The 26,342-nt window shown below is 38.6% G+C and overlaps 1 protein-coding gene across 1 annotated transcript in view; it reads right to left on the bottom strand.

The window, feature by feature from the left end:
• Nucleotides 1-26,342, bottom strand: part of Klb (klotho beta) — a 32,938-nt gene continuing 6,596 nt past the window's right edge. The window contains exons 2-5 of the mRNA XM_005319919.5: nt 12,158-12,665; nt 9,848-10,116; nt 2,663-3,806; nt 1-1,898 (exon numbers count right to left, since the gene is read on the bottom strand). Of these exons, the coding sequence (XP_005319976.1) occupies nt 1,510-1,898; nt 2,663-3,806; nt 9,848-10,116; nt 12,158-12,665 (2,310 nt within the window). The 3' untranslated portion in view covers nt 1-1,509. The remainder of the gene's footprint in view (nt 1,899-2,662; nt 3,807-9,847; nt 10,117-12,157; nt 12,666-26,342) is intronic.

Genomic DNA, 26,342 nt, shown 5'->3' with positions numbered 1-26,342 from the left:
TTTTACCATTTGTACTTGACCAGCCACACAGCAAATTTATTGCCTATTCCTTAAGCATTTGCATGATCAATTTTCTCTTTACACCACCTTTGAAATATAATTGCTCTTCATGATCAGTTAGAATTCCAATTGTGTACATTTGACTTCTAACCACACATTTTCTCAATACCTGGATGTTAAAAGAGGTTGATGGGTTGATAATGAATTCTGGATACAATGAAAATTACCTTTAATTTAGGATAATTTCCTACTAAGGCTTTTTGAAACAAACTACTTTCCTTTGACTCTAAATTCCTGGAGTGGCCGGTGAATGTGTGCAAGGGCCATTATTTGAATATTTATTAATCTAAAAAATTATAAGCCAAAATTGGTGTACATTCAGGTTCATTAAAAAAATACTCTCAGTTCAGATTTAAGAATTTACTTAATTCTAGCCTTACAAAGTGGTAAGTAAAACAAAATAATTTTAACTTATTTAGACTAGTAATACTCAACTCATCCAGAGTCACATTGCTAGGTCCAGAAAGGGCCACACATTGTATTTTGCTATATGCATGTAAAAAGCAGTGAAACTCTTTAGGGGGAAGAGCGGGTCTTATGGAATAATAATATGGCACTTTGCTATTGATAACCAATAAGTAAAATTTACATCTTTTTAACTTTACTAAGTCTACCAAGTCTTGTTTATCACTTCATGAAAATTGGGGAGAAGAAGTGCTCAATTTATTTAAAGGTGAAATTTCTGTACTAGTCAAGTTGAGTGACTTCCTGTCTTTACAGACAGTTGGGTCCAGCTTTTAATCTTTATCCTGTGATCTTGCCATGAGATCAGTTATGGAAATTGAATTTTTCTAAAATTCACAAATCTAATAAGAGAGCTCACAAGTTTAGATGTTTTAGAAATGTTTGATAATGTTTTTGAGAAAAACCTGTCTCACAAATTTAGATGTTTTTGAAATACTTGACAGGTTTTTTGAGAAAACAGATTGATGCACTTCAGAGTCTGCCATAACTGGCTATAGACAAGCACTGCTTACCTTGTTGAGATTTACTTTTTATTTCAGAACCACCCTGACCTAAAGGACAAAGCACCTTGTTAGAAGTGACAGAATGTCACCAACTATCCAGTTTAAAGAATAGTTTTAAATCTCTGCTATGGAGTCTGACAAACTTTCACTTTTTAAAAATAATTCTTTAAACCATGAGAAGATATTGATAATTAGAGAAGCTAGAGAATAATGATGGAAAATGCTTCCTGAAGCAATTTAACAGGTAATCCTCATAGTTTACAGTCATTGAAGTCTTATTCTTCAGCTCCAAGAACTGAATTTGTTGATGTCAACACCTAAGGGAAAGCTCATTTAAACCACACTGCAGAGACATCGATTGTCATCATCTTGATTACTGCTGTATCTCAAATTGTCTTCTTTCTTACACTATGCAGGAATACTGTAAGTTCCCAGTATATAGAACTGGAGTGAATTTTGTAAGATGTGAAGACAGATCACTTTAGCTAAGGACTCTCTTGTGGCTTTGCTTTAATGGTATGTTTTGTAAGCTCTTTGCTTTCCAAAATTGATTTCTCTTTCGCTGATGTAAAATAGTGATTGATAATAGTAGAACCAGGGTGAAGAAGAAGCAACAACCAAAGAATATCAGTGGTTTCTTCTGCAGGAGAAATGAGCAGGCAATGCACTCTGCTTTTTCTTGAGTCTGATTACATCTAGGACTACTGTTCTCCAAAGGGAAGCCACTGCTGCTGATCAGGTGGTTGTAAAATTGTATGGAGGATTTAGCTCTGAAATCAGATGTGAAGAATCCGAATCTAGGTTTAGATTTTTCTTCAGTAAGTTTGAATGCGTAATAGCCTTTGATTTTGACTTTATCAATAAGGTATGCTGAAAAATACCAAAAATGGAAATCATTAATTACAATGAAGTATCTTTGAATAAGAATTTAGTTTTCATTGAAACAAGCTAAACTTATGTCCATAAAATAAAATGTCATGATTCTCACTCATTGAAGGCTTTTTAAAACTTTTTTTTACAATCTATGAAAATAATTTTTAAAAGATTTGAAGTAAAACTAATATATAAATCATCTAAAAATATTTTTAAAAGCAAATTTAAGAAGCAGAGCCATGAACACAATAGTTCTTATCACATTTATTCTAAGAATCACAAGCAGAAAAATCTTGCCTGTCTGTCCGCATTCTGAATCTCAGCCCTTGGTGCTGCCCAGTAACCACACTTGGTTTCTCTAAGCATTCATTCTTTTCTTACTTTCCTGCTCCTATAATTCTATAAAGTCTTACTGTCCTAATCCTACAATTCTATTTTTTGGGGGGGGGTGGAGGGTACCAGGGATTGAACTCAGGGGCACTCAACCACTGAGCCACATCCCCAGCCCTATTTTGTATTTTATTGAGAGACAGGGTCTCACTGGGTTGCTTAGCACCTTGCTGTTGCTGAGGCTGGCTTTGAACTCGCGGTCCTCCTGTCTCAGGCTCCCAAATCCTGGGATTACAGGCGTGCGCCATAATCCTACAATTCTAAACAAAGCCAACAAGATCATTAATGAGCCTTCTCCCCTTGTTCTTTTGTTCCTGTCAGTTAACATGAACCTCACACCTTGCTGTATCTAAGCTGGCCCCGAACCTCACCTTTCAGAGCCTCCTGAACGTACTTCTCCAAGTAGTACTTTCGGAGTTGATCATTTTCCAAAGACTGGTCGTCGATGCCATTGGCAGTGATGTAGATGTCTACGTCTCCGTAGTTCTTCCGGATCCACCTGAGCAGCTTGCGCTCTCCCCAGGGCAGCACCGCCAGGCGAGTCGGGGAGCTCAGGCAGGTGATGTCTTGCAGGAACTGCACGTCCCTGTCCGAGTCGTAGCGGCTGCCGTTCTGCTGCTCGTGCATCACGTATCTAGTGGTGAAGTGGTTTAAGGCATAGAAGTCGGCGGCGCCCTTGACCAGCCTGCGCTCGTCCTCGGTGAAGTGAGGAAGCGCAGAGCTGGAGAGCCCTTGCCGATTCTTGGAGGCTATGTACTCCCTCATCGAGGTGGGGTAGTCCCCGGTCTTGAACAGAGGATCTGCGAACCAGGCAATCTCGAACTGGAGGAAGCGCTCCGCCGCCTTCCAGTGAGAGTCGACATAGGGGTTGGCTGGTTCCGCCCAGTCGGAATGCAAGGACAACGACACCGCGCCACGCTGGGACGGCCTGTACTGCTGGTCATAGAGGTGCCAGACCAGGGCATGTGCGATCAGCAGATTGTGGGCTGCCCTGTAGGTGTCGTTACTAGTGCGGTTGTAGATGTCACTCAGCCGGTTAGGCTCATTGATGGTGATCCAGAGCTTCACCAAGTCTCCCAGCTCCTGGAAGCACAGCCCTGCGTAGTCCTGGAAGGCCGTGGCTGTCGACGGGTTCAGCCAGCCCCCGCTGTGTAATAGGGGCGTGGGGAGGCCTAGATGGGCGTGGGTGGGGTGATACAACGTGACCATTGGGGAGATGCTGAGCTTCAGCCCCTCGCTGATCACACACCTGTAGTACCTCAGAACTTGTTGGTTGACCTCAGACAGGTTGCCAGTGGGAAGGACTGAGGCCCAGTCCAGAGCAAACCGGTAGTGGGTGACTTTCATTCTGGTCAACATCTCAAGTTGTTTTTTGATGCTGACAAAATCTGTGCATTGAGCAGGCCGCGTTTTCAGCCTTACTCCTTCCACTCGGTGCAACAGTCTGTTGCCAGTGGCATTCCACAAGTACAGGTGAGGGTCAGTAAACTGTGGGGAGGAAGCCATCGACTCCGGCTGTGGGAAAAGAAGCACATTCAGATAAAGCACATGCTGGCTAACTGAGGCTCTCAGCAATACACCCTTTAAGAGGAAGAAGGACCTGATCTTATGGGGCCTCTCAGGACAAGAGAGAAAATACATTATGCATATGTCCTTCATAATGACCTCTGTGTTCCGGCTGTTCTCCTGGTGATGCAGAGAAAAGGCCTGATGAATTGGTTATCTTCCCTTCCAGCCCTTGGCATCTCCAGGGAAACCAGGAAACATAGGGAAGGAACCATACTCAGGGTTTGGCTTGGAAACAAACTGAGAAAAGACTGAGAAGCCATTTTCCAGCTCATTTCTCCTAAAAATCCAGGTTATACAGTGGGGTCTCATGTGATTCTCTTCAAATGCATCAGGAAATTGACTTGCTATCCTCAGTTAAAAGCAATTATGAAAGATGGATTCTAAACCCTGTCACAAATTGAAAACAAAGGTGTAAAGGAGTTCTCAGACTGCACTTGGATTTAGAGGGGACTGGTTGACAACAGCTCCAGTTCCTAAGAGACGGCAGGATGGGGGTAGGCAATGATTCCTTTCATTGGCTGAATGCACCTCTCAACTTTTTCTATTTGAAAAGTCCAATTGATATTATCTTTGCTTCAGGTGTATCTCCCCCCTACCCACGTGCCTGTCAAAATACAACTGTATCTCCCCCACCCATAAATCTGTCAGAACACAGATTTATTCATCTAAAAGAAGATGATTGAATTCTTTTTTTTTTTGATTTAATTTTTTATTTTTTTATTGGTTGTTCACAACATTACAAATTAATTCTTTCTCTATGCAAAGAACTTGGATTATGAATGGAAAGAATACCCATAAAATAAAATACCCATAAAACTCCCCACGTTGCCCCTTGGATCTGGTAGTGTCTCATTACAGTCTGTCCTAGTCTGTGCCTTTGAAACTTAGGCTTGGCAATTATATAGTGATGGAGCTGTCTCACCTGCCTCCCAGGTGTGTGGTGAGGAGTTGATGCTCTGCAAAAGGGCTCTGTTGACCCTAAAGCACTGTATAATGTAAGGTAGTCATGACTTGGGTTTAGTTTTCCCTGGATGCAATAATTGTCTTGTAGATCTTTGAGTCTAAACTAAAACAAAGGACTTAAAAAAGGGATTTCTAAATTTAAGACTAAAAAGGGCAAATAAATGTTCTGTACTTATGTTAAAGTACTTTTTCTTTTCATGACTGAGTTTAAATGCACCAGGGAAAATGATAATTAGCCTTTGGTAAATATTTTCCCTCTAATTGTTTTCTCATGTGTCATCCTTCATAGTATAATTACAAAACCATATTACTGCCCACTTGCCATCTGCCAACCAGTTATCTAGAACATTAAACTAGAGAACATTGATCATGTGAGCATGAAGTTTAATCTGGATATAATTAATTATTTGAGTGAAATCTTTCTAGCCTATATGGTCAGTTTCAGTGTGTAGAAAAGCTGACGACATTATGATATTAAAAAGTTATTCACAAAGACAATCCTGCCATGCGGCAAGGCAAGATCAAATAAATATCTGTTACCTTTTTGTTTGTTTGTGGTACTGGGAATTGAACCCATGGATGCTTTACAACTGACCTATATTCCCAGTCCTTTTATTGTTTTATTTTGAGACAAGAGCTTGCTAAATTGCCTAAGCTAACCTTGAAAAATCCTGCCTCAGACTCTCAAATCACTGGGATTACAGATGTACACCATTGCGCCTGGTGGTTTTACTTTAAAAACTCTTCAGAAAGTATTAGTTTTAGGCAGCAAGTGGGTTTGATTAGCCTGCAAAGAAATCTAGTTAAATATGATGAACCCTTAACCCAGCCCCAATTTCCAGATTTTGTTTTTAAAGTTGTGTTCCCCACTAAAAGGATCCTGGGCTCCTTGGAGAATTTTTTTTCAGGTCTGGGAGAGAAAAAGAATGAGGTGATGCTGGGGCATCTAGTGCTGGAAAACAAGGAAGTGCTTAAAAACTGGAAGGTAAATGTCAAAAGATATGTGAGCAGCTTGAAGGGGTCCTGGTGTGTGTGACAAGTTGTGCATAAAAATAAATAATGTTATAAAGATAATAATGAATTACAAAAAGTTGAACTTCAGAGAACCCAGCTAATAAGTGTAGAAGGAACAGTCTAATTCAAATTTCTCCATTTTGCTATCTATGAGAGGCAAGTTTCATGTATGAATTTTAAAACAGTTGTTTGAATTATTGTTCAGGAACAGGATATTCATATATTCTCTGGGTATCATCATCAGATCACTTTTTTTGGTGGGGTACCAGGAATTAAACCCAGGGGCACTTAACCACTGAACCACAACCCCTGGCCCCCTTAATTTTTTTTTTTTTTAAATTTCAAGACAGGGTCTCAAAATTTAGGGCCTTGCTAAGTTACTGAGGCTAGCTTTGAACTCACAATCCTCCTGCCTCAGCCTCCCAAGCCACTGGGATTACAGGAATGGGCCACTGCACCTGGCTTCATCTAATCACTTCTTAATTAAAAATAAAGGTACCATTTAATTAAGAGATCTGACAAGTGCCACCTTAACCAAGAAATCTGGTGACACTACTTCAACTGCATTGATATTTTCCATAATAAAACAAATTGACATCAGGTACCTCCTAATGGGATGCACTGATAGTGCACAATATCATCTATTTATCATTTTTCCAAAACTGGTAAATTCAATCTAATAAAGAAATAATCAGAGAACTCCAAAGCATGAGACATTCTATAGTCAATTGGTCTGAATTTGTCAGAATTGCCAATACCATCAACTTGAAGGAATTGTTCTGAATTAAAGAAGGCTAAAGATGAAAGATGTGGGCTGGGGATGTGGCTCAAGCACTAGTGCTCGCCTGGGATGCGTGCGGCCCAGATTAGATCCTTAGCACATACAAACAAAGATGTTGTGTCCGCTGATAACTAAAAAATAAATATTAAAAAAAATTCTTTCTCTCTCTTTTAAAAAAAATAAAATAAAAAATAAAGATGAAAGACGTGTGACCTTTCTTTGCATTCTTTTTTTTTTTAAGAGAGAGTGAGAGAGGAGAGAGAGAGAGAGAGAGAGAGAGAGAGAGAGAGAGAGAGAGAGAATTTTTAATATTTATTTATTTATTTTTTAGTTCTCGGCGGACACAACATCTTTGTAGGTATGTGGTGCTGAGGATAGAACCCGGATCGCATGCAAGCCAGGCGAGCGCGCTACCGCTTGAGCCACATCCCCAGCCCCTTTTCTTTGCATTCTTGATCCAAAAATAATTTTATATCTATAAAGGACATTTTTGGAATATTTAGAAAATTTGAATATGGATTGTATATAAGATGGATTGAATCAATGTTAAATGTTCTGGGCCTCTTGATGATGGAGTGATACAGGAGAATGTCCTTGTTTTGGGAGATACATGCTGAAATATTTCAGGGTGGAGCATAATGATGTCTGCAATTTATCCGTGGTTCATAGAAGAGAGGGGCTGAGATAAAGTAGATGTGACAATGTTAGACGGCCATGGTGGTGCACAACTATAATCTCAGAGGCGCAGGAGGATCACAAGTTCAAGGCCCGCCTCAGAAACTTAGTAAGGCCCTAAGCAACTTAACAAGACCCTATCTTAAAAAATAAAAACAGGCTGGGGATGAGCACCTGGGTTCAATCCCTAGTACCAAAAAAAAAAAAAAAAAAAAAAAAAAAAGTGACAACATGAATAATTGGTCAGTCTTGAGGAAGAGAATATGTGTTTTTGTTGTACAAGTTTCAAATTTTTCAAAATAAAATGTTGAAGGAACAAAGGATACTAGAGCCTAGAGGAAAATAAGATGGGAATGTGTGGGGTTAAGTATAGTAATATCTTTGAACTGTTAATTTCATTTTTGTTAGTCTTTCTAAACACGATATCCAATTTTCTGCCCACATAGCATCTAGTCATACATCCTTTGGCTGATTTTTCAAAAACCAACATAATTTTCTTTGGCAAATCATTCATCCCCATTCTTAGTCCAAGTTGATGAACAGAAGCTGACTTTCCTGGGCTCCGAGGGGTGAGTATGAAACCAAGGCCTAACAGACCACAGAAATGATTTCCCCTCACACAGGATCAGTTCTTGCTCCTAAAACTAGGAGTAGGGCAGATATCACAGTGTCAATCACTGGGAAGCTGCTGGGTCTTCAGCTAAAGCAGGAACTTGAAGGTTGGATCTCCCGTACAGGTGGGAGAAGTAGCTCTTATATCCCCTCAGGTCTTTACCTGCCGGGTCTGGAGTTGTGAAAAATATCAACCTACTGAAGTCATAGGGAAAAGATGGTCATAGGAAGGAAAAAGTAGGAACTGGATAAATAAGTGGTTTAAGAGGGGACACAAGCAGAAGATGAATCATTGTTTATGTTACTTTTAATAGCCCCAGGGGTTGAGATCCATAGCCTGTGAATATCAAAAATTACATATATTTTTTTGCACCAGGAAGTGAACCCGGGGTTGTTTAACAACTGAGTCACATCCCTAGCCCTTTCTATTTTCTGTTTTGAAGCAGAGGCTCACGAAGTTACTTAGGGCCTCACTAAATTGCTGAGGGACTGGCCTGGAACATGTTATCCTCCTGTTTCAGCCTTCTAAATTCCTGGGATCACAGGTGTGCGCCACTATGCCTGTCAATAATCTGTGAACTTTGGTCACTGTGGTTTGGACCCTTTTGTCTGGTCCCATTCCTGTACAACTCATTGTCTTTTCATACACTTCTAAAGTACAGGAAATTGGGTGTTATTGTGAGGTTCTATAGCATAGTTTTCAGGAGACAGACCTAGGTAACCTGCGGGCAAGTTATGTAACTTCCCTAAACCTCAGCTTTCTGGTCTGTAAAATGATATTTTTAAGATTAAATAGAATGTGCATGCATGCAATAGTTACATGCTTGGCAAAAAGTATGGGCTTTAAAAATAGTTATTAGGAAAAATTTTTTTAAAAATAAAAGTAGTTCTTAGGGATGGGGCTGTAGCTCAGTGGCAGAGCGCTTGCTTAGCATGTGTGAGGCACTGAGTTTGATCCTCAGCACCACCTAAAAATATAAAAAAAAAAAAAAAAATAAAGGCTTGCTGTCCATCTACAACTATAATAATTTTTTTTAAAAACAAAAATAGTTATTTGAGAAAGAGCATTGTGTATCTGAAGGCTTCCAGACTGTCTGATAATAGTTCTGCCACTACTTGTGTTGCCTTGGGAAAATTGATAGGTCTCACTTTCCTGGCCTGTAAAATAAAGAATTTGGAATGGAAAGTCTCTACACCCATACCTGGCTCTAAAAGGTGATCTCATTCACTCACCTGATTCTAAGAGATGAGGACTTGCCATGTGCCTGGTGCTGCCCTACTAAAGCATACAGCAGACATCAAATAATTAAACATCTCTGCCCTCACACACCTTGCATGGTGGAGGAGAAGACAGGTGATAAATAAGAAAAATGGATAAGGTTCATAGTAAGTTAGATGGTGAAGAGTTCTGTATAGAAATACAGAGCAGGGAAGAGAGAATGTAATAGGGTAGATTTAGGGTTTTTGATTGCAGGGAAGTCTGATTGAGAAGGAGACATTTGAGCAAACATTGGAAAGAGGTGAATAATGAGATGTGGGGGGTGCTCCACTGGGATTTGGAGATCTCAGAAGGCAAATTACCCAGATCTACTATTTGCTTAAATAAAGGACTGCTAATGATTTGCTTTTGGACAAACAAAAATATATAAAATTGTTTTTTCTCACAGAGCAATGGTCTTAAGTTCTGTCTGAACTATACACTTCCAGAGGGCAGCCTCTTGGTCACTTGGACTCCCTCACCAAGTAAACCTTCTGGCCCATGAAAATGTCTCAGCCCTCATCTCCTTCTTCCTCTTTCTTCAACTCTGCTCCATTACCTCTAAATAACCATGGTATTTGACATTGCCTAATACCTATCTTCCTAGCTATCGTTGAGTAAATGAAATAAAACATGGTGTCCTATCTTCTCCAGTTTATGGTTGATTTGGAGGTAGCCACTTACCTTAAGAACAGATTCAGTGATACCCCAGGAGAAGTCACAGGGAAACTGACCCTGCATATCTGGCGTGGACTCTTTCAAAATAAAACCATTTTCTTGTATGATCTGTTTATAGTAATGTGCTGAGGACTTGGGTTTTCTTTCTTTCTGTTTACTATTAAAATCCACATAAAATAATCCTCGCCGGGTGTTGTAAGCATCATGCCACTCAAAACCATCCAAGAGAGACCAGGCAGTATAACCAAACACTTGAATATCATCAATCCTTATTGCTGCACAAAGGAAAAAAAAAAAGCAGAGACATTCAGAAAGGTAAACACTCCAATTTACAATTTCACTAACATGGCAGGGGACAGTGTATTGTGAAACCAACCTTTTCCTTGATTTGTGGGCCAGTTATATCAAATAGAAAATGCATGTTCCTTCCTGAAACATGGCAGTTATTTTCATCTAGAATGGTACCCCTATTCACATCACCCCTCATAACTGAATGGCACAAAGGATCAAATGAAAAATATTACTGATATTTAGTGTGGAGATCTGTGACAGGGAGGCATGATAATTTCTACAACCCTCTGGGACTAATGCAGATGTCTGCTAATGACCAAGAGTTTCTCTCACTTCAAATTTGGTTTTGTTCCCATTTGTGGACAAACTATCCATTCTAAGAAACTGATCTTCAGGGACTGAAAAGTCAATTCTTAGAAGTAGCATAAGTCTGTGTAGATATAAGGAGGTAAAAGAGACAAAGTGATGTAAGAGAATGAGCTCTGACTGGGCCTGAGGGCAGGGGGCCCAGGGCCTTGCCCTGCTGTGTTCCTGGGAGGGTGCTATTGGGCAAGTTTCTTGGCCTCAGTTTCCTTATTTGCAAACAGAATATATTGGAAAGGATGATCTCTAAGGGCCTTTCTAGCTTTAAAACTGTGAATTAGTAAATTGCAGGAATTGGGTAAACATAAATTGTGAATAGCAACATAAGCAACACAAACAATTCCCATATTAACCCTGATTTTCCCTCCCTCCCTCCCTCTTTGTTCTTTCTTTCTACATTCTGACAGTACCTGGGGATTGAACCCAGGGCTTCCCACATGCTAGGCAAGTGCTCTACCACTGAATTACATCCCCAGCCCACTCTGAATCATTTTCCTTAAAAGCTTTCATTTCTATTTTAGAAATGCCTCAGTTTTGCATTTTGGGGGTTTATCACTGACATTCTTTCCCTAAAAGGTGGAAAATCCATGGCAAAAGATTCCAAGAGGTAGAATGGACACCTCTTCTGCCCAAGTGTGGAGAACTTGACCCAGGCCCTGTGGGCAGTATCCTCTGCTCTGAGGTCCCTCTTGTGCATGTGGCTTGTGACTGGGTATAGCTCTTCCATGCTGTTCCTTCTTGCAATCTGGAACAGCAGAATTGGGGCAGTCTTGCTCTCCCTGAGGACCCTCCCTGAAGGTTCTCTCCTGAAGAAGCTGGGATTTTCCTGTAGACTAATGACTTCTAAAAAGAGCTACAGAGTTTTAGCCAGATCCACAAAGAATTCCTTTATTGGATGAAAGGAGCCCAATTCTGTAGGGAATAAAACCATCATAACCTGAGCTTGACTTTGGTTCCATTGTTTCAGTCCACCTGAAGATGTCCTGCTTCAGTAAAGGAAAAGGAATGAGGAGATATGTTGAGGTCAGAGGAAATCACTAGGATGAATAGAAATTTCTCAGTTTTGTCTTCAGATCTTTTATCATTCAGTCACATAATAAAAGAAAAAATGGATCACAATTTCGAGAAGCATCTTAGAATAAAGTGAAACCCAATAGGGAACTTTAAAGTTATCTCTTTTAGCATTGTATCATTTATAAAGAATAAGACATCATATTCCTAACAATTAAAGGTCTACCTGTAGTCTGAAGTTATTTTGACCTTAAACTTTTATTTAAGAAAGGACATAAAGCTGGGCATGGTGGTGCACGCCTGTAATCCCAGTGACTCAGGAGGCTGAGGCAGGAGGATCGAGAGTTCAAAGTCAGCCTCCGCAAAAGTGAGGTGTTAAGCAACTCAGTGAGATCCTTTCTTTAAATAAAATACAAAATAGGGCTGGTATGTGGCTCAGTGGTCGAGTGCCCTTGAATTCAATCCCTGATTTCCACCCCCCCACACCCCCCCCAAAAAAAGAAAGGGCATGGGAATAATACTTAAAAGTTCTATCAACATTGTACAATATGAAATAAACCCACAACAACAATGATTACACATTCAAAGGGGACTTTAAATATCCTATAAGGATTCAACATTTTTAAAAATTTGAGCTAATGTGCAACCCACCTTGAAGAACCTGGTTGAGGAATTTCTTCATCATGTAGATGGCTGTGGTGTCTTCTGTCTTCACATAACTGTCCGTGAACCAACCATTCTCGGTAATCAAGATTCGGGGGTTACCATATTCCAGTTTAATCCAGTTCAGCACTTTTCTTAAATTGAGTGACAAATTTTGCCCCATTTTATCTATGGTGTTTGGGGGCTTGAAATTGTTGGGTCCAAAGGAAAAGGCAAAGAAGTCAGCTGTGCCCCTTACCTCCTCCTTCTCTGCTTCTGAGAAAAGGGGTAGAATGGAGAGCGACTTCTTCATGGTATCTGGATAGTCGCCATTCCCATGAATAGGGGTGGCAAACCATCCGAGCACAGAAACCATGGATTCTTGGCACATGCTCACATCCATCGTGTTTTCTGACCTGTTTGGCTCAATCCAATGGGATCCCAATGTGATCGATACATAGCCTTTCTGATGTGGGCGGAAATTTCTGTTGTAGTTATGCCAAACTTTTGAATGAGCCTAATAAGAAGAAAATATCATTGACCTTTATTGTCCTTACAAGGGTTGTAAAACGACTGATGATACAAGGTAAAATGGCTAATAATAGAGCTCACCACCTAGGAAAATAGTTGCGAGGACCGAATAAATTGAACATATATGAATGGCATTAGAACAGTGTCTGGTACAGAGTAAACACTCTACAGGTCTCTGGTATTATATCCATTATTATAAAAGGATGGCAGGCATTGCCCGAGGCAGAAAACCAATGGAAAGAGTGTGGGCTCTGGCAGCACACCTGGGCTTGAAGTTCATGTATACTGTGTGGCATGAAGCAAGTCACTTAACCTTTCTGAAATCTCTTACAGCCCAGCTGTAGAATGAGACTGATAATATAGCATGAGATCAATAATACTAATATCCTTTGTAAGGTTGATGTCAGATTTAGAACTAATGCATGTATTAAATATGTGGCATAGGGCTGGGTTTGTGGATCAGTGGTAGAGCACTTGCCTAGCATGTGCGAGGCCCTGGGTTCAATCCTTAGCACCACATAAAAATAAATAAAATTAAGGTATTAAAAAAAAGTTGTGGCATAGATTAGAGCACATAGAAGTCCCACCAAAAGATGGACCTTATTATTACTGGTCCTCCTAGAGTTTACATTTCCAGGTGAGCTCTCTTGTAACAGAGTCCATTGATCAGTTTCAAGTCTATTTAATAGATACTTACTGGCACTTACTGAATGTGTGTCTTAACAAGCTGAAATATGACATGGGAACTTGTTCTCAGGAAGCTACTCATTGGGAAAATAAGACTGAAATATGATGAAGAGAAACATATAAAAATATATAAAATAAAACATTAAAAGAAAATGTAACCAAAAGCTAGAAGACATAGTTCAGCAAAAAGCCAGGAGCTATGGCTGAAGGAGGAACAAATGTTAAGGACTCAAATTAAGGATTCCTGGCCCGTTAAATGCCCAAAGCCACTTCTCTGTACTGGTCAACCACGGAATTGTCCTTTCTCTATACTGCTCTTCCCCTCAGAATTTGACTTGTTTGCCTCTTTTTTTTTTTTAATCTTTTTTTTTTTAGTTGTAGGTGGACACAATTCCTTTATTTCCTTTATTTTATTTATTTATATGTGGTGCTGAGGCTGGAACCCAGGGCCTCATGTGTGCTAGGTGAGCGAGCACTGCACCTCTGAGCCGCAGCTTCAGTCCCACTTGCTTGTCTCCTGATGTCTCTCCCCACGTCTCTCAATTTCTTATCTATTTGACAAATGCAAACCCTTGTTTATTTATTGTGGTCCTGGAAATTGAATGCAGGGTCTCATGCATGATAGGCAAGAAGAAGCTCTACACTGGGCTCTATCTCCAGCCCTTTTTATTTTATTTGGAGACATGGTCTCACTAAGTTGCTCAGGCTGGCCAGGAGCCACTGATCCTCCTGCCTCAGCCTACCAAGGAGCTGGGATTGCAGGTGTGCACCACAATACCTGGCCAAATCCTTGTTATTTTAAACCTATGATGCCCTTTTAGTTTTGTTCTTTAGCTTTTCTTTTGCTCAAAGGTGATGTTTATATAAGGACAAACCATTTGAAACTGCCTTTTTGTAGGTCAAAAATAATCAAATATGAGCAATGAATTCAAACTGGTTAGATCTTATGAGCTTGAAAATGTTCTATAAATCCTGTTAGGGTGGGGAAAGTTTGTGTTGATGTAAGGGGTGAGGATTCCAAAACTGGTGCCATCCTCCTTAATGCAAGGAAAGCTAATTTAAATCATTCCTTGGAAGATTTTCTACAGGTGTAGATGCCTTGAGGCATCTCTGATCTTACTAGATTTTCACTGGGAGATCCTGGAAACACCTAGAAATTTTTTCTTTTCTTTCTTTTTCTTTTTTTAAAATTCTTTTAGTTGTATACAATGCCTTTGTTTTTATTTATTTATTTTTATGTGTGCTGAGGATCGAACCCAGGGCCTCGCACGCACTAGGCGAGCACTCTATCTCTGAGTCACAACCACAGCTCTGGAAATCTTTAAGAACATTTTCTCTCATAATAATTGAGACTCTAGCCTCATGTCTTCCTCTGACTTGAGGTCAGAGCTTCTGGAAGGAATCAGAGGAGCAGGGAACACATGGCATACAGCCTTACATGGTCTTAGCCACTCTGTGGAATTTTCTGGGGCTAGAAACACTGAGGAAAATCTTGAAAAGTGTTTTCTTCCTTTTAAAATAGTTTTTAGTGGTGGATGGACACAATACCTTTATTTTATTTATTTTTATGTGGTGCTGAGGATCGAACCCAGGGCTTCGCACATGCTAGGCGAGTGCTTTACTGCTGAGCTACAACCCCAGCCCCTTCTTTCTTTCTTTCCTTTTTATTTTGTTTCAAAATAAAAAGCGCATTACTAGGATTCAGGTGGGGGCGGGGGTGTTCTTTGCTTTATTCTCATTGTTCATTTCATCTCTCGGTAGCTTGAGTGCTTTCATCCATAGAGAACACAGTGACCAGCAGCTCTCTTCAGGGCTGTCATGTGCCTCTGATATGTACCCAGAAAAGCACCACACATGTGTAAACTAGCTGCCTTGCAAATAAGATACTACAAGATGCTAAAGGGAGGGTGAGATACCATCAGCATCAATGTATTAACCTAGTCCTAATTGGAATCAGCACGTCTAATAGGGAAAAACAGAGCAGGAGAATTTATTCAAAAGAGATGTAATAGTTACCTACTTCAGAAATTATATGAAAGATGACCTAGGCTGTGATAAGATTTTTGGTTCCATAAGAATTTAAATGAGACACAGTGCAGCATAGAGAGCAACAGGCATATTATACCTCAGCAAGGCCTTTCCCACCTCTTTTCTGGATACCCATATGCATGTATTATCATACCCCAAGGTGACCTTCATGTTCCACTGTGTCTCTTTCACCATTGCTGCTGTTTGCATAGGCTATCAAGGTATCTAAGGTTATCTTTACTCAGGGTTGAAGACAGCCTCTCCGTTCTCAGTCGAGAATGGGGGAGGTTCTCTCTGTGGTACATATGGTTATACCTTGGTCGTTTTGCCAAGTCACAAGGTAAAAATGTTTTCCTCCGAGATAGTGAATTTGACACAAATCTTGATGAAACAGGGATATCTACAGGTGTTATTTGAATTGCACTCATAAAGGAGTTCTGTTGGAAAGACTAAAACAGGATTCGTAGAATGCAAACTGGGCCCAGCACCCTTGCACAGCAGCATGGACAGTTCCCCAAGGTTACCCACTATCTTGCACAAGGCCATCTACCTTTGGAATGATGAGTTAAGGGAGCTTCAGCCTTTGTTCTTTAGATTCCCTAGCTTAACAGGGAAGTGAGCTGTTTTTTCCTTTTGAGCCAAGTCTCAGGGGCCCATGTCATTGAGACAGTGAGGCGGGATGGGAGGCTAATATCTCTTCTGGTTCCCTCCTCCAGTCTAACATGCCTGCTGCCTTTGATACCCCTGGAAGTACAGACTCAGATAAATTCTGTGGATGATAGGAAACAAATAAGATAGCAGGCACAACTTAAGAAAGAGATGAGGAGAGGGTTAGAGGTCAGGAGAACAAGAGGGGCATTGGTGGAAAGGATGGAGTGAGGACAAATGCACAAACTCAGCACATCACACATGGGCATTAAAGGAACTCTCAATCCTTTGCCAAAAGTTAAATTTTCCATATCTTCGCATGATTTTAGTCACGTTTCTTCATGTGAACTGTAAACTAGTCTGTTATTAAAAAGCTACTTACTAAAAGTATTAAATAAAAATTGCTAAAGAAAATTTATTTAAAAGCTCCAAAATCATAACAATGTTTTCATATTTCTGTGTTCCTGTTCAGCCTTTCCAAATACATTTCCCAGTTAAAATCACTTTAAACATTTCCCATGTTATTTTAGTTTCATAATTATCTTAATAGTATCACAATTCAACAGTTTGATAAAATATGAGTTACTTTGGCATCTCTCTTCTAATAGAAATTGATTTTTTTTTTTTTTTTTTTTTGTGGTGCTGAGGAGGGAACCCAGGGCCTTGTGCATGCTAGGCAAGTACTCTATCAGAAGAACTGTATCCTCAGCCCAAAATTAACTTGTTTTTATTCATTCTTTTCTCCTGTGATAAATAATATAATAATAACTAACTTTGTGCATATAGCTTTTAATTTATTTGAATTATTTCCTTTTGGTAATCCTAGAAATGGACTTTTTTTTATCCTGGGGATTGAACACAGTGGCAGTTAACACTAAGCTATGTTGAGACAGGATCTTGCTAAATTGCTGAGGCTGGCCCAGAACTTGCAATCCTCCTGCCCCAGCTCCTGAGTCACTGGAATTATAGGCATGTGCCACCATGCGTGGCTGGACTATTTATTTATTTATCTATTAAAAATACCTATTTTTCAGTTGTAGTTGGACACAATACCTTTATCTTATTTATTTATTTATTTATTTATTTTTTATGTGGTGCTGAGGATCGAACTCAGGACCTTGCACGCAGTAAGCGAGTGTGCTACTGCTGAGCCATAATCCCAGCCCAGGATTACTTAGTTTTTAAATTATATTAAATTCCCAAATTGCTTCCCATACTTTTTTTTTTTTTTCCCATTGGTTTCAGTGTTCTTTGACCATCTGTTGCAAAACACTGATAGCTTTCTTTGTGAATAAATGGCCTTTGAGAATGACATAAAGGTGTTGCTCACCTACATGGTCCTATAGGGGAAATGAATGACACTGGTTTGGCAAGCGGGAGACCTGAGCTCTAGTGCTGGTTCTGCTACTCATAAGCTTTATGATCTCAAACAAATCATTTCCCTCTCAGAGATCCCCGTTTCCTCCTTCATTATACGGAGCTAAAAATAAATACTCTAGAGAACTATTGTGAAGATCTAATGAGACCACAGAGGTGAAGACCCTGTGAAAGTGTAAACGTGAAGTACTTTGAAACAAAAAGTTGAAAATAATTCAACTTGCTATGAAAAATCACAATGGAAATGTGATAGGGCATGAAGAGTCTCCTGCAGGTTACTCCTAAGCCCTTACCTTTCCCGTTTTTGTGGGTAGACGTTTGTCCTTGTTTATTATTCGCAGTGGTTTGAGTTTCATTCATTGTCCTTTTGGACTGGGATTAATCTCAATTTGATTCTGTTTTCATCTATTCAGCACTTCTTTATGTGTGTGTGTGTGTGTGTGTGTGTGTGTGTGTGTGTATGTGTCAAGTTTTATGCTAATTACAAATGTTCCTCTTCCAGATTATTTAACATTAATTTATCCTGAATTCCACACATATTTATTGACTGGTTAATGAAGGCAGACTTTAGTGTGCATTGCTAAAAACATATGTGACTATTATTGCCTTAAAGAACATCATTATGTAACCATTATTTACTTAAATTTTTTGACAATCTTAACTTCTCTTGGAAAATATATTTTACTTTCATTAATTTTAGGAGACAATTCAGTATTAACAAAAGTTACCACCTTTGGGCTAGGGATGTGGCTCAGTGACAGAGTGTTTGCCTAGAGTGCCTGAGGCCCTGGGTTTAGTCCCCAGCATCATAAATAAATAATTAAATACAATTATTGCTACCTTTCATAAGAAGAATATTATACCCGTTCTATTCCCCCCACCTCCTGCCCAAGCTCTGGTGATTGAACTCAGACACATTCTATAAGTAAGTTATATTCCCAGCACCCACTGCCTCTTTTTTTTGAGACTGGATCTCACTAGGTTGCCCAGGCTGCCCTCCAATTTGCAATCCTTCCTCAACCTACTGAGTAGCTGAGATTACAGGCTTGTGCCACAGTGCCAAGCCTGAAATAATATTTTAAGCAACATAAATGTTATTACACAGCTATAATAACATTTATGTTAGCTTCGATAAAATTGAAGCTAAAATGGCCTGAATTGCTGACTTGAAGCCTTTCCTCAGAATTTAAGAACAAAGAGTTAAAGATAGTCAATATAGAAGCCACCCTGGAAATTATAAATAATGTATTATTATTATAATAAAAGTAAGACCTACCATTTTCAGGGCCTGCAGCAAAGGCAGATTTATCATGACTAATGAAGCTAAGCTTCAGGGCCTTTCACTGACCCAGGTCCTTGGTGATGTTCTATGTGGATTGGAAAACCAGGCTACAATTGGACACATTTCTAGGTAAGAATTTCTGGTATTCCTGCAAGGACCTTAGGAAAAAAAGGTATCTGACTTTTCAAGTCTGAAGTAATTTTTTTGTGATATTTTTCTCATTTATAAGTGTCAGGCCCACAAAACTTGGATCCACACCTGGCCTAGGACCTTTATTTTTTGTTAGTTAGTTTTGCAGTACTAGGGATTGAACCCAGGGATGCTCTACCACTACACTATCTTCAGTCCCTTTTAGTTTATGCTCAGGCTGGCCTCAAACTTGTGATCCTCTTGTCTTACCCTTCCCAGTTGCTGAATTACAGAACATGGGTCACCTATCCTAACTAAAAGCTTCTTAAGTATGGCAACTATCTATTTTGTTCACAGTTGTACACAGGCATAGAATACTTGTTGAATGAATGCTCCTGGTGAATCAGCTATGACCTGTTGTTGATAATACAGCTTCTGCAAGAAGGTCTTACAAGTCCCATTTTAGAGAATAAACTGAGACTGGACTTGAACCCAGGGTTCTAATCATTTTTCCCCACCCTCCTGCTTTCCATATGTCTGCCAGTTCTAAATTTTGAAGCTGTTGGGGAAGGGCTATTTGACATGAACCACAACATATTGTTGTAAATTTTTATTTTTTAAAATGTATTTGGCTATTAAAAGAACTAAATAGTCCCAGAAAGAAACTACAATACCCCACTCTTGCATGCTGAGAAGAAAATATATTTATGTATTACTGGAAATCAGGACAATCATAAAGGTCATGGAGGACCTGCCAGCCAATTTGGGGTGTTTAGAAAACCATGTGGTTATCCAAGTGCCCAGCACAGCGTGTAACATGCCTCTTTCCTAGAATCAGCGAGGTTGATATTACTGGTGTCAGAGGCTAACTGAATTCCTTTGGGATCACCCCTACATTGATTGCCTTTCCCTGAGGACGGTGTTGTTTACACCACTGTAATTAGACTGGAAGGACAGAGACTGCTCTGCCTACATAGCATTTTGGACAGTGCCAACTTCAAATAATAGTGGAATGGTTCTTAAAGTCTTAAAGACTTTGATGATCAAATTGAATAATGATTGCATTAAGAGCCATCAAGTTTGCTTCTTCTTCTTCTTTTTCTTTTCTTTCTTTCTTTTCTTTTCTTTTTTTTTTTGGCGGAGGTGGAGATTTGGCAGAGGGTCTTAAGAACTCATAGCTTCAATGATGCCTTTATCCTGCTTCACTAGCTGGGGTTCCCCTCACTGTCTAAGGGGGAGCTCATCAGCATTTTCTTCTGGTTCATTCTTTTCCTTTCAGAAGGTTATATACAATCGGCAAAAAACAGGTTTGTTTGCAATGCTGTGGGTTAAACCCAGGAGGGCCTCTCACATGCTAAGCAAGCCCTCTCCCACTCAATTATATCCCAGATCCTATCTGGCTATTGTTTCAGAGTAACCTGTTTTCAGTTTTTGTCCATTTGCTTAAATTCAAGCCTACAAATATTTATTCAATAAACATAAGGTACTGCAGTAGACATTTAGGAAAAAAGATTAATAAGACAGGCTTTGTCTTCATATGGGCTGTTACATCTAATAGGATAAAGACCCACAGAAATAATAGAATAAAAGCAATATATTTCTACATTTTGATTAGCCAAAAATGATAACTAAAGTGAAATGATCAAATTTTATTTAAAAAAAATGACAATATGTATGTGTTTATGTATACATAGACAAAATTTGAACAGGTTATTAGCAGTGGGGTATGCAGTTAAAGAGTAAGGAAAACAGGGGACCTTTCAGTTTTAATGAAAAATGATATATCTTAATATCTTTCTGTATTGTTTGTTTTCTAATAAAAATGCATTATTTTTATAATTTAGAAAAGTTGAGAGAAGTGATCGAAACAGTTTGTCAGTGAATATTTCTTCTTTTGATACTGGGTATTGAACCCAGGGATGCTCTACCACTGAGCTACAACCCCAGCCCCTTAGCCCCCCCTTTTTTTAAATTTTGAGACAGTTTTTTTGCTAAGTTACCCAAACAGGTCTCAAAATTGCAATTCTCCTCTCTTAGCCTTTCTAGTTGCTGTGATTTCAAGCATGTGCCACTATGCCTGGTTCTGTCAGTAAATTCAGTTGCTTTATGCTCATATTCTTCGGTTCCCCCAAATTCTCAAAATCTCAAAGAAAAAAACATAGGAACATGAAAATAAAATTCAGTTATTCCATTTTTGTATTAAGAATATATTTTAGGGGCTGGGGTTGTGGCTCAAGCTGTAGAGAGCTCGCCTAGCACGTGCAAGGCCCTGGGTTCAATCCTCAGCACCATATAAAAATAAATAAACAAAATAAAGGTACTGTATCCAACTATAACTAAAAAATAAATATTAAAAAAAGACTATATTTTGGGGCCTGGGGATATAGCTTAGTTGATAGAGTGCTTGCCTTGCATGCACAAGGCCCTGGGTTTGATCCCCAGCACCCCCCCCAAAAAAAAAGAACATATTTTACCCCATAATAATTTGTTGATGTTCAAAACAAGGTAGAAGGAGGCCATTATCTTGAAAGAAGAATCAATAACAGTAACCCCTTGCCCTTTATTTAAGACTTAGTCACATAATCTCTGAACAAGATAAGACACTAGAAAACCAAGCAGCAAAGTCTCTTAACTACTAAAAGATACCAGCTTTCATCAATCTCTGAGTTTTTCCAAAACATCTTTTAAGTAACATCAATAGCTCACCCAAAGACTACTTTACTTACTTCTGTGATTCACTCTACAATAAGTTAGAGGGTTCTGGTCTATTTTCAACATCTCTGCTGCTTTATAGCAACAGAATTGTTGTTAATGTTCAGCTATTGTAATAGTATCTTTTTCTGTTGACATAGAATATTTTTATAGACTATTTTCTAATGTTGAGTTTTCTCAACCCCAGACTTTATATTTGCAATTAAATTACTATTTTCATGTTACAAAGTAATGTCAGTTTTCCCTTAATTCATTGCTTCATTGTATCCAGATCATTTCCATTACTTACTATATTTTTTGATCTTCTGTTGGGCCTAATTTTCCATGTATGAGAGTATTTATATCAAATCAAGCTGTTTAAATAGAATTAAAATATTATTCTAAAAGCATTTATAATTACATTTATTTAAACTCTTGTTAATCATTCACTAAAGTATAACTTTTTCTACTTAATGGTTAGAAAAGTAAATATTGCTCTCTTGAAGGCTTTCTAATACCAATTTTGGCCTGCAAATTGTTTTTTTACATGACTTATAACTGAAAAAAAAAGATAATTAGATTGTAGAAACTGTTTTTGGCAATTCTCCATGCACAGTTTTTATCACTTATTCAAATTTGATTAAAATCGTCTATACGAGTACTAATTTTAACTTGTCTGGTCATATTTCTTGTATTTTGTTAGAGACATCTTGGGTCCTAATGGAGATGGTTGGGATTATAATATAGGAATTCTGCATTAGTTAATTAATTAAATGAAATGTGTTAACTCATTTATTTAAACTCTAAATGATATTGTTGAGGGCACACATATGTGATTTAATATCACTTTAATGGGATGCTGAAGTGTCAAACAAATAAAAATTAAAATCACATGAACAGGCTGGAGGTCTAACTCCATGGTAGAGTGTGTGTCTAGCGTGGGAGGTCCTGGGTTCCGTCCCTAGCACCTCACACAAGTACAATTAGGATGGAATGTCAAAAGCTATCTGTAATAATTGTCTCAATCCTTCCTTTTAAGAACCAAGATCATATAGTGTTGTTTCATCTTCTCTCCTCCTTTTTCTTCTTTTGATATAGAAAGGGAAAGTAGTGGAAGGTAGAAAGTAATAAGGTTTTTTGTTTTTGTTTTTTGTCTTCATTTTTCTGTCATTGGCTATTTTTTTTTTAGTTATAAAACTTAGAAAAAGTTAATTTTGTTATATTATTCTCTTTCTGTTTTTCTTTTGGTACCAGGGATTGAACCTAGGTGCTCTTTACCACTGACACATCCCCAGCCCCATATAAATAAATAAATATTATATATTATAATTTTATTTATTTATTTTCTTTAGAAACAGGGTTTCACTGAGTTGCTTAGAGACTGGCTTTGAACCTGAGATCCTTCTGTCTCAGCCTCCTGCCTCAGCCTCCCGTGCCACTGGGATTACAGGTGGGTGCCTGTAATGTGTGCCTGTGATGTAATAATGTCTGGTATATTATTCTCTTTCAACCCAACTCTAACAAGGGAGTTTTTAAAAATCCTTCTTTTTTCTTTTTTAATACTAGGGATTGAACTCAGGGCATACTACCACTTGGCTATACCCCCAGTCTGTACATACATATATTTGGATATAGGGTCTTGCTAAGTTGTAAAGGCTGAACTCAAATATGCAATCTTGACTCCGTGTTCAGAGTAGCTGGTATTATAGGCATGCAGTACCATGCCCTGGTAAAAATTCCTTGTTTTTGTTTTATTGAACCTAGGAGCACTTATCCACTTAACCACATCCCCAGCCCTTTTAAATTATTTTTTAAAAATTTGAGACAGAATTTTACTAAGTTAGCTAGGGTCTTGCCATTAAGGCTGGTTTGAAATTGCAATCCTCCTGCCTCAACCTCTGAGTTGCTCGGATTATAGGCATGTGCTACCATGCCTGGCTCTGGGGTCTTCTTAAATATCAATTTAAGAAAGCAGTTGCAAAGCTGGAGTTGTGGCTCAGTGGTAGAGCATTTGTTTAGCAAGTGTGAGGCATTGCATTTGATTCTCAGCACCACATAAAAAAATAAATAAAGATATTTTGTCCATCTACAACTAAAAATATTTTTTAGAAAAGAAAGCAGTTGCATTAACATGTTGACAAAGAAGGCTTGGCTAGTAATCATACAAATACAGAATCTTTAAGAGAACTATGTAAAGATAGTTGTTTTATTTTTCATTACCTTTAAATATAAAACAATATTTTTACCTTTTTTTTTTTTTTTTTTGGTATCAGAGATTGAACCCAGGGATGTTTAACTACTGAGCACATATCCAGCCCATTTTTTTTTTTTTTTTTTTTTTTTTACATTTTATTTAGAGACAGACTCTCTCTAAATTGCTGAATTCTGGCTTTAAATTCGAGATCCTTCTGCCCTCAGCCTCCTGAGTGACTGGGATTTCAGGTGTGTGCCATTGGTCCAGGCTTTACTTTTTACTTTTTTTTTTAATGGAAATTGTCATATTACACGAAAATAGAAAGAACATAATGAAACCTCATAAATACACCATATAGCTTTAACAGTTATCCAAATTCTGCTTGTTGTTCCAAGATTGTTTTCAATGTAAATATTCTCACAGGTTGGAGATACAGCTCAGTGGTAGAGTGCTTGCCTAGAATGTGCAAAGCCCTGAGTTTAATCCCTAGCACACAATTTTTTTTTTTTTAGAAACAAATGCACATAATTGATTTGTGTGTGTTGAAAAGACTGTATGTTTATACCTCTGCATGTGTACCCATATGGAATTCATTTCTGGCCCATTGCAGGTTTAAATCCTTTCTGGGACAAGGTAGATCTTCCCCCAAATTGAAAACAATCAATTTATATATCAAATACCTGATGCATGTCCAGCATTGTGTGTTTGAGGAATGCCAAGAAATGTTAAAAGAGAGTTCCTCAGGAAGGTGGGAAAACAGGGAGGAAATACAGTCTTATTTTTCTGGTGATGGGGATTAAACCCAGGGCCTCAAGCATGCTAAGCATGCATTCTACCACTGAGCTTCACCCCCTTCCAAAGAATACCAATCTAATCCGTGGTGCAGGAACAGCTTGGTGAGGCCTTGACCTAAGGTAAGGTTTCCCAATATTGTTTTTTGTCTTAAGAGTTTCCTTGAACATATTAAGCAATCTCTTGAATCCCTGAGGAATGTTGAAAATAATTTCATCATTTATGTGTGGTATACAAAAAAAGCATTGACATATATTGTTTATAGCCTATTTTATTGAAGACTGTATAGTTTATTTTCAAGTATTAATTATGAATACTTAAAGTGCTAGTAATACATAAACATATATTGGCATTTTCTTAGTTAAAAATAATGCTCATTATTTAAATTCTCCTACTTATGTAAGAAAAAGCATTTTATGACATTTTTAATGACATACTGTGTTTGGTTTTGGTACTAAGTGTATACCAAAGTGCTGAGTAAACTTACACAATTCAGTGTTTTTTTGTTTGTTTGTTTTTTGGTGGGGTAAGGGATTGAACCGAGGGCCTTGTGACACAGGGCAAGCACTCTACCAACTGAGCTATATCCCCAGCCTTCAGCGGTGTTTTCTTTTCTTTCTTTCTTTTTTTTAAATCTATTTTTTAGTTATAGGTGGACACAATATCTTTATTTTATTTTATTTTTTTTTAATAATAAGTTCCAGAGTGAGAGAGAGGGGGGCACAGAGAGAGAGAGAGAATTTTAACATTTATTTATTTTTTCTCGGCGGACACAACATCTTTGTTGGTATGTGGTGCTGCTGAGGATCGAACCCGGGCCGCACGCATGCTAGGCGAGCGCGCTACCGCTTGAGCCACATCCCCAGCCCCTTATTTTATTTTTTATGTGGTGCCAAGGATCAAACCCAGTGCCTCACACATATACTAGGCGAGCACTCTACCTCTGAGCCACAACTCCAGCCCCACCCTCAGTGGTGTTTTCTAAGCCTATTACACCTACCGTTTTTTATATAGTAGATGACATTAGGTGGAGCAAAGTTGAGAAATTAGTATTTAAATGTTATGTATTATTTGGGGGTATTAAAAATATTGGTCCTCCATTTATTGTAGGATATAAATTTTTCCTTCAGAATATTTTTTTTCTTTGAGGTACTAGAAACTGAACTCTATCACTGAGCTACATTCCCAGCTCTTTTTTTTTTTTTTTTTTTTTTTTTTTAAAGAGAGAGTGAGAGAGGGGGACAGAGAGAGAGAGAAAGAATTTTAACATTTATTTATTTTTTCTTAGTTCTTGGCGGACACAACATCTTTGTTGGTATGTGGTGCTGCTGAGGATCAAACCCGGGCCGCACGCATGCCAGGCGAGCGCGCTACCGCTTGAGCCACATCCCCAGCCCCCATTCCCAGCTCTTTTTATTTTACTTTGAGATGATCTTACTAAATTGCCCAGGAAGGTCTTGAATCTGTGATCCTCCTGCCTTAGCCTCCCGAGTCTCTGGTATTATAGGTGTCCAAACTTTTTTTTTTTTGGTACAAGGGATTGAACCCAGGAGGACTTAACTACTGAGCCACATATCCAGCCCTTTTAAAAAATATTTTATTTAGAGACAGGGTCTTGCTAAATTGCTGAGGCTGGCTTTGAACTTTTGATCCTCCTAGCTGCTGGGATTACAAGTATGCACCACCATACCCAGTCAAAAATAAAATTTTAAAGGGATGGGGATATAGTTCATTGTACAGTGCTTGTCTAGCATGTGTGAGGCCCTGGGTTCAATCCCCAGCACCAAACACCTAGGAAAAAAAAAAAGACTAAAAGAAATTTTTAAATAAAAGCA

This window comes from Ictidomys tridecemlineatus, chromosome 9 (assembly GCF_052094955.1).
Source record: "Ictidomys tridecemlineatus isolate mIctTri1 chromosome 9, mIctTri1.hap1, whole genome shotgun sequence".
Classification (NCBI taxonomy): Eukaryota; Metazoa; Chordata; class Mammalia; order Rodentia; family Sciuridae; genus Ictidomys; species Ictidomys tridecemlineatus.
Note: the sequence above shows the minus strand (reverse complement) of the source record. Positions and strands in the feature narration are given on the sequence as shown.